Source organism: Egretta garzetta, unplaced genomic scaffold (genome assembly GCF_000687185.1).
Source record: "Egretta garzetta isolate BGI_Z169 unplaced genomic scaffold, ASM68718v1 scaffold372, whole genome shotgun sequence".
NCBI lineage: Eukaryota > Metazoa > Chordata > Aves > Pelecaniformes > Ardeidae > Egretta > Egretta garzetta.
Window position 1 is genome coordinate 592,358 of NW_009258889.1, and position 9,300 is coordinate 601,657.

The window sequence follows — 9,300 nt, forward strand, 5'->3', positions numbered from 1 at the left end:
GAAAGCTAAGTGGTGTAGGCTTCGTTTTTAATTGGCATAGTTACCAGGGAGGGGTTTGTTACATTTTCCAGGGGTATCTTAGTCTCTCTCATCGTGTCAGGAGCATGAGCCGATTGCATGATGGAGGTTCAGGAGAGCCTCAGCAGCTGTCTTTCTAAGATGAAACAGGGAGTGGGCCATTATTAATATTGCCAGGCCAGTTCTTTGAGCTGCACCCAGAAAAGGAGGCCTGCCAGGAGTGGGCCACGGGCTGTAAGTGAGGCACAGCTGTTCAGCATAGCACTGGATGATGTCTCTGGTTCTCCTGGATCATGTCTCTGGTTCTCCTGTCTATCCTAAGCGCTCTTCATTTATTTATTCTTGGTATTGTGTGATACGCTTAACAGGACATCTTCAAACAAGCAACTGAGGACAGGCTGACAAGTGCCAAGGAGCTGCCTTACTTTGAAGGTGATTTCTGGCCCAATGTGCTGGAAGAAAGCATTAAGGAGTTGGAGCAGGAGGAGGAGGAGAGGAAAAAAGAAGAAAGCACTGCAGCTAGTGAAACAACAGAAGTGAGTTAACTTCATATGCTGTATTTGCTTCTGGCTCACAAAGCTGACAATTAACGCTGTAATAAATTAGAGAGTTCACATCCAGTAAACTAGAAAAGAAGGTCATTCACATCAGACGTTAAATCAGGGTTCCCTTTAACTGCTTTTCTGGTTTTCTTCTTGGATAACAAATATACTGATGGCTTGTTTGTTTGTTTTTAACAGAAACAGGAGTCAGTTATGTCAGTTCAGCATCTCTGTTAGCGAAATGCATTAAGCTACTTTTGGATTGCACTGTGACTGCTACGTTTGCTTGCAGTCATTTGGCTGAGCTTCTGGTTCGCACCTTTGCAAATCACCTTTAGTATTTGTATTTTGCAAGATGCTGTGTTTTTCAAAGCTGAATTAGATTTTTTTGTTATTTAAGCAAAGGTACTTATAATCGTTGCCAACAGCAGCGGGCTGAAATTTCAAGGTATTTACTGCAAGCTTTGCATTGGTGTGAAACGTCAATCCTGATGGTGGTGGTCCTTGACCAGCATTCTCTCTTTGTATATTTTAAAAAAAAAAGGAAACCCAACAACTTTCTCAGGGTGCTGGCCAGAATTTCATTTTTATTTCTGTTTTGATTGTATCTGTGTCCAAATTTTTTATACTGTCCCTTTTACTTGTGATTTGCAGCAAGGTCTTTTGAAAATAAATAGTAGGAGAATCTGAAGTCTAGCAGATTGAGGTGGAACCAGAAACTTCTAACTGGGGAGGGACTGGGTTCAGCTTAGATGCCGTGACAATTTGCATACAGCATGTATTACATGTGATTGATGTGGAGCAATAGACCTTAATCCATTAATTTCATTATGTCAGAAAACTCCTTCTATTAAACCTTAGCAACTCCTGCAAAGCTGATACAGTTCCTTGCTATGTTTTTATGGAACCATGAGGTTAATAGTTTTCACCATGTTCCTTCTGAATGTAACTTAATATTGAAATACTTCAACAAACACAGCAGTGTACAAGTCACTGGAAGACAAGGCTTGGCATTTAAGTTGCAGTCCTCTTCTGCTAACAGTATCGCTTTCAATAAATCATAGCATGCCCTTCCAGTGAAAACACCGGTGTAAGCCTCCACATCTAAGGAGGCAAAAAAAGGTGGTTTTAAAAGCCCAGAACAGCTAACCGTGAAACTCTACAAGTTGTCTGCCTAAAGTGAGAAGATGCCCCTTTGGTTGTTAACATCCCAATGTTCCCACTTAATGCCCTTGATGTCGCTTGGGGTAGCAGGTGAACAAAATCTGCGTCCAAGTTGCTGAAGGTGTCATCCAAAAATGCAACAAAAAACGTTAACGGCCTGGCCTTTGCCACTTGGCTCGGAAAAAGGAGTGACATTAAAAGCATGAGAACTTCTCCAGTGCAGTCACCTAAACTCGTGTCGCTTTATGGAGGAAGCTATGCCCAGCAATGGGGATCTCTGCGTGTAGAAGCACTTTGCCATTTGCCTTGTGTTGAGATAGTACAGAATGCGTCATCCTTTTTTCTTAAATTCTTAGCCCTAATCTTTGTGTATGTGGAGAGAGTGCTTCTTAAAAGTCAACATGTGCTGGGTGTTACCCATTAAAGAGAGTCTAAAGAGGTGGTAAATACTCAAAAGTTCTTGAAGAAAGTTCTGAAGGGACGAGGCTCGCTGAGTAACTGTGCCATCAGCATCTCTGGCAGACCTGGCTGGGCACGTTAAATGCTATCAAAATGAAGTAGTACAAAACCCAATCTTACAGCTTCTTAAAACATTATGGAATAGCTTTGTACAATTGACCAAATACAAACTTGTTGAAGGTGGAGTCGAAAGAAAACTTAGAATTGTACTGTCAGCTTCAATCTATTCTTCCTTTTGGTGTTTAAATTCTAAAATCTATGTTGTTGCTCTAGAACACATAGGCAAAGGAGGACATGCCCAGATTCTGTCTGGGATAGAAAATTTGGGGGAAAAGAAGTCAAGATGGGAACATGCAATAGCTCGTTTCTGAATACCTTCAAATCACTTGGAGGTCTGTCTGGTTTCCCATAAAATAGTATAGTTTTAATTTCCAAACAGGTTTGGTCAAAAAGTCAGTAAAATTAGTTACAGAAAAAACAAGCCTCGACAGGGAATTTCTATCTAAGCCTAATTAATGGAATGGAAGGGTATATATCTCTCTCATATATATACCCCTATATATAGAATTGCTTTCTTCATCTGGAATATTTTTGTGTTCAGTGAATAAATAACGCTTGCGGATAAACCCTGTGTTTGCTGGTACATAGTGTTCATGAAACTTTCTCACGTGTTTGTATGTACCAGAGTATTTCAGTAGCTTATTTTTAATATCGTGATAACCAACGTTTTTACTGGGTGGCAAGCTCCCTGCTGAGGGCTTGGGTTTTTATTTTTCAAGGACATGAGAAGTCTGAAAGTTATTTCTGTTTTCACAGGTCATCTAAATAGCATCATCTGCTATTTTTTACTCTTTACTTACACCTAGTATTTGGTATATGGTCACTGTGGTCTGTGTGTTATAACTTAAACACGAGTGAAGGTTTGGGGGATTATTCTGGAGTTGCATATGCAGCAGTAAGTCTTCAGGATGGAAAATAATGTATTTTATTAGTTTCAGATCCTGCATGTTCTTATTTGTGTACTAGCCCTACATTTGTTCAATAAAAACAAACAAAATCAGCTCAAAGCTCAAGCAAGCATGTGAAACCCCAAATGCACAACAAAGGAAAACACTACACTTCTGGAATTCTTTTAAGCCCATTTTATTTGTAACTCATTCTATCATCAAATATCTATAAGGTCTTGTAAAGCAAGCAGTAGAAGCTGAAGTACAGTGCTTGAGAAGGAAAAAAATCAGTGTAAGATACGAATTATTTAATGTATATGCATACTTTAAAAATCTATTTTTAAACAGCGTTTGAATTTGTTTGCCTGCCAGTTCGATTTTTCCTGGAAGATAGGATATTTTTAACACAGGATGGCTGATTTGCAGGCATTGGAACAGAGTTCTGTTATTGACAGCAGGAAAGTTTCACTTTCAGCTACAGTGAATGGAAGAGAGCTCTATAAAGTGTAACATCGTTCCGATTCATTTATTGCAGGGAAGCCAGGGCGACAGCAAAAACGCCAAGAAAAAGAACAACAAAAAAACCAACAAGAATAAGAGTAGCATCAGCAGAGCTAACAAGAAGAAACCCAGCATGCCAAATGTGTCCAATGATCTGTCTCAGAAGCTGTATGCCACTATGGAGAAGCATAAAGAGGTACTGTCAAAATACACTGTGTAAAGAGAAGATTTTATTCCCGTAAATCCAGGCATGATGGTAGTCGGAGCTGAAAAATCAGGAGTAAAGCCTGTGATTACGCTCGAACTGTTGTTTAACAGCGTATTGGAAGAGATTAGCCTAAACTCCGTTAATTAGATAACATTTGTAGCACGCCATTACTGCAACAGAACACGAGCTTTTTTCCTGCAAGATTATCTAACATCATTGATTTTATTTATTTTTTTTTTTTTCCCTCTCCCCCATTTATCCGCAGGTCTTTTTTGTGATTCATTTACATGCTGGGCCTGTAATTAATACTCTGCCTCCCATTGTGGACCCTGATCCATTACTTAGCTGTGATTTGATGGATGGGCGAGATGCCTTCCTCACCTTAGCCCGAGATAAGCACTGGGAGTTCTCCTCACTACGCCGATCCAAGTGGTCCACGCTCTGCATGCTGGTAGAACTACATACTCAAGGGCAGGATCGCTTTGTCTATACGTGCAATGAGTGCAAACATCATGTGGAAACAAGGTGGCATTGCACTGTCTGTGAGGTAGGTGTCTATCACCAGAGACTTTTGCTCCTGTTTGCCCTACAGCCAATCTTGATTTTTTTGATTTTTTTTTATTTTTTCTGTTGCCCAGAGTTCCTCCAACTTAAGCCTATCTTGATAAAAGGGTTGCTAAGCCTTAAGGAAAGGTGACTACCACAGTGGGGTATCTCTTCTTTTAGAATCAGTGCCTTCACAATTTCTCAACGTGGAAATGCCAGTACTCTGGAACGGCTACTGCTGCATCTTTTATTCCACTATGGTTCCTCTGCATAGATGAGTTTTTAACTTAGTTTTAAAGAACTTTAGGACTGGGTGGTAAGGTTTGACTGCGTCAGACTTGTCCAAATCTGCAAGGTAGTAGCTCACCCACGTTAAGTGGGTGTCCACGAGAGAGGTTAGCATACCTTCCTGCAGGATAGCTTTCGTTCCTCTTTGTATGTTGTGAGGAGCGCAGCCGGGCGCGTGTCCAGGCTGCCGCAAAGGTGGGTGAGGAGGCTGCCGCAGCTCTTCAGCATTCGGCCCAGCATTAGAGGTTGCCTGCCCTTCAGATAGCCCAAATAATTGCTTCCTAACCTGGCTTGATGCTTTTAATGACTAGCCCTTCTGCAGCATAGATCACTTCCACTGAACTGTGTTAGAGAGCAATTATGCATGGACTAATACCAGTGGACTTGAGGAGAAGGTAGCTTCTACAGGGCTTGTGATGACCTCTGGCTGTAGCTGAACAAAAAAAAAAATTTGAGTAAGCGCAGTCTTGTTTTTACACTGCAAGTTATTGCCAGGCTTGTGGTGGAACAGTCTTAATGAATCCCTCTGAGGAAAGCATTGAACAGGGCTTCTTGAGGCAAGACTGGAGGAAATGGATCCTACACACTAGGGAAATTAAGCGGTGGAAGGAGGTATGGCCTTTAGGTTTCTTCTGGGCACGTCCGTATGAGGGAGTGCCCTTCCTCCAGCAAAAAAGGACCAAGCAGTGAAAACCTGGGTGTTTGAGCAGGTTTTCAGATCAGTGTCTGTCTTAGCATGAAACACACTTGATTTGAAGGTCAATTTAGAGATTAAAAAAATACATATATTTCAGGGTAGTAATTATTAGTCAGTGATGGTACTCGGAATAGCTAAATGGAGAGCCAAACCCTATTTTTTAGGCAGTGGCAGTAGGTTTGTCTTATTAGTTGGAGGTTTTGGTCCTCCTTACATAGGTGCCTCAGTAGACATCACAGAAAAGTAAGCAGTTCCTGTCATTGAAAGGGAAAAACAAACAAAAAAATGAAACCAAATCCTGCAAGACTTTTTCATGTAATAAAAGGAAGACACAATTACAGCCCCTGTTGGCGTTGTTACCCACCGTAGGCAAGACTTGGGACTGCAGGCTCGCTTTGCTGGGGCAGCCGACGTGGCTTCTGCCCTCAGCTGCCCAACACTCCCTGCCCCAAAGGTAAATTGAAACGGGCAGTTGTTCACAGCGCGTGGCTGTTGTCCTGCTTCTGTTCCACTCTGTGTTTGTACCCACTGAAACCCAAAGTGTGCCTCCACACCAGGCTCGTGTTGCTCACCTAGCACCGCTCTTGCTGTTCTGCTCTTTTGCTGGTGTAGGAAAATGAACCCTGGGTTTTCTTTGCTTTCAGGACTACGACCTCTGCATTAACTGCTACAACACTAAGAGCCATGACCACAAGATGGTTAAGTGGGGCCTGGGTCTGGATGATGAGAGCAACAGCCAAGGAGAGCAACAGTCAAAGAGCCCCCAGGAGTCGCGACGACTGAGCATCCAGCGCTGCATTCAGTCCCTTGTCCACGCCTGCCAGTGCCGCAATGCAAACTGCTCATTGCCATCCTGCCAGAAGATGAAACGGGTTGTCCAGCACACCAAGGGCTGCAAGCGCAAGACCAACGGTGGCTGTCCGGTGTGCAAACAGCTCATAGCTCTTTGCTGCTACCATGCCAAACACTGCCAAGAGAACAAATGCCCTGTGCCATTCTGTCTCAATATCAAACACAAACTTCGACAGCAGCAGATCCAGCATCGCCTGCAGCAGGCTCAGCTCATGCGCAGAAGGATGGCTACCATGAACACCCGAAACGTGCCTCAGCAAAGTTTGCCTTCTCCTACCTCAGCAACGCCTGGTACCCCTACACAGCAGCCAAGTACACCGCAAACACCACAGCCTCCTCCCCAGCCCCAGCCTTCCCCTGTAAGTATGTCACCGGCTGGCTTTCCCAGTGTGTCGAGAACTCAGCCCCCTACTACTGTTTCAACAGGAAAACCTGCAAACCCGGTTTCCGCACCTCCACCTCCGGCTCAGCCTCCGCCGGCGGCGGTGGAAGCGGCTCGGCAGATTGAGAGAGAAGCTGCCCAGCAGCAGCAGCAGCTCTACAGGGTCAACAACATTAACAATGGTTTGCCTCCTGGTCGCCCAGGACTAGTAAACCCGACGGTGGGTTCAGTGAACCAGATGCAGCAAGTCAGCATGAATGTACCCCGGCCCAACCCCGTAAGCGGTCCAGTGATGTCCAACATGCAGCCTGGACAGTGGCAGTCACCTCCAATGCCGCAGCAGCAACCCATGCAGCCGGGAATGGCAAGACCGGTTATCTTGAAATCACCGAGTTCTCCGCAGCAGCAACAGCAGGTTCTTAATATCCTTAAATCCAACCCTCAGCTTATGGCAGCTTTTAAAAAGCAAAGAACAGCCAAATATGTGGCTAACCAGCCTGGGATGCAGCCGCAAGCGGGCATACAGCCCCAGCCTGGGATGCAGCAGCCGCAGACCGGCATGCAACAGCCAGGCATGCACGCTCAAGCAGGATTGCAGAACATGAACGCGATGCAAGCAGGAGTGCAGAGACCGAGCGTTCCTCCCCAGCAGCAAGGGATAGGAGCTATGAACCCCCAGGGACAAGCGATAAATATTATGAACCCCGGCCACAACCCCAGCATGGCAAACATGAGCCCGCAGTACAGAGAAATCCTGAGGCGGCAACTACTGCAGCAGCAGCAACAGCAGCAGCAGCAGCAGCAAGGAGGGGCTGGCATGGCAGGAGGGATGGCAGGACACAACCAGTTCCAGCAGCCTCAAGGACCAGGAGGTTACCCTCAAGCCATGCAGCAGCAGCGGATGCAGCAGCATATATCGATACAGGGGGGTTCCATGGGACAGATGGCTCAGATGGGACAGCTGAACCAGATGGGCCAGCCCGGCATGGGGGCCGACGGCACTCCCAACATCCAGCAAGCGCTGCAGCAGCGGATCCTGCAACAGCAGCAGATGAAACAGCAGATAGGGTCCCCCGGCCAGCCTAACCCCATGAGCCCACAGCAGCACATGCTCTCAGGACAACCGCAGGCGTCTCATCTCCCTGGCCAGCAGATCGCCACCTCCCTCAGCAACCAGGTGCGGTCCCCAGCACCCGTTCAGTCTCCCCGTCCCCAGTCCCAGCCACCACATTCCAGCCCGTCACCCAGGATACAGCCCCAACCGTCACCTCACCACGTCTCTCCCCAGACTGGTTCCCCCCACCCAGGACTCGCAGTTACTATGGCTAGCTCCATGGATCAGGGACACTTGGGCAACCCAGAACAGAGTGCAATGCTTCCACAACTAAACACCCCGAACAGGAGTGCGTTGTCTAACGAATTGTCTCTGGTCGGTGACACCACCGGGGACACATTAGAAAAATTTGTGGAGGGTTTGTGGCATTATGTGAGCATCACTTTTTTTTTTTTTTTTTTTTTTTTTTTTTTTTTTTTTTTTTTTCTCCTTTCGTGTTCTTGGACATTTTGTACTGAAAATTCAGACATCTGGGTTGTTTTGAATCCTAGATGGAACTGCTGCTTCCTACACATGGAAGAATGAATTGCTGTTTAAAAAAAAAGAAAAAAAAAAAAAAGAAAAAAAACAAACAAAAAAAAAACCAATACAAAGAATATATTTTTTTGTTAAAGCCAGGCGGTTAAAATATCTGGTCTCTTTTGTGGGTTTTTTTGGTTTTTATTTTTTTGTTGCTGTTGACTCATACCTTTTTTTTAAACGGGGAAAACAAGTTCATTATATTCATATTTTTTATTTGTATTTTCAAGACTTTAAACATTTGCGTTTAAAAGAAGAAAAAAAAATAATATTCAGAAACTGTTTCCTGAAATAATGCAACATTATAATGTATCCCGGTAACTTTGAAACGTTGCGGGAAGATTATTTTTTTTTTTTTTTTTTTAACTCTGCAGGCGTTTGAAGTATTCCCCCTGGAAAGATAGGAATTGACTCTTGCACACAAAAACCACACATTGGCCAACGCCATACCCCTTTGTCTTGCAGATGTAGAAATTGTTGCTTTGTTTCTCTGATAAAACTGGTTTTAGATGAAAAATAGGGGTGATCACTCTTAGACCGTGCTGGTTTGAATAGAGAAGAAGCATTCTTTTCTTTCTTTCTTCTGTGTGAAACTTGAAATGAGGAAAAGCAATTCTAGTGTAAATCATGCAAGCGCTATAATTACTATAAATAAGAGAAAATCCAAGAAGATTCAATCACTGTATAGAATGGTAAAAAAAAACAAAAAACAAAAAACAAAACCAACTCATTTCTTACTTATAATATCATATTGTTAAATAAACTGTGTGCAACAGACAAAAAGGGTGGTCCTTCTTGAATCCATGTACATGGTATTAACACTTCGTGTTTGGGGTTTTTGTTATGAAAATGCTGTTTTCAACATTGTATTTGGACTATGCATGTCTTTTTTCCATTGTATATAAAGTATTGCTTAAAATTGATATAAATTACTGAAGTTTTTAACATGTATTCTGTTCTTTAAAATCCATGTAAGAATGTTTAAGGTTTTTATTTATTTATATAATTTTTTCTTTTCTTTTTTTTTTTCTTTTTTCTTTTTTTTTTTTTTTTTTTTGTTATT

General features: G+C 43.4%; 1 protein-coding gene across 3 annotated transcripts in view; it reads left to right on the forward strand.

Moving 5' to 3' along the window:
* The window catches only part of LOC104121974 (CREB binding protein), an 83,605-nt gene extending 75,324 nt beyond the window's left edge, over positions 1 to 8,281 (forward strand). For all 3 annotated transcript variants that reach the window (XM_035889664.1, XM_035889663.1, XM_009634046.2), the window contains 4 exons: positions 387 to 554; positions 3,666 to 3,827; positions 4,105 to 4,386; positions 6,015 to 8,281. In XM_035889664.1, coding sequence (XP_035745557.1) covers positions 387 to 554; positions 3,666 to 3,827; positions 4,105 to 4,386; positions 6,015 to 8,243 — 2,841 coding nt within the window. In that variant the 3' untranslated portion in view covers positions 8,244 to 8,281. The remainder of the gene's footprint in view (positions 1 to 386; positions 555 to 3,665; positions 3,828 to 4,104; positions 4,387 to 6,014) is intronic.
* Positions 8,282 to 9,300: the final 1,019 nt, after the last annotated feature.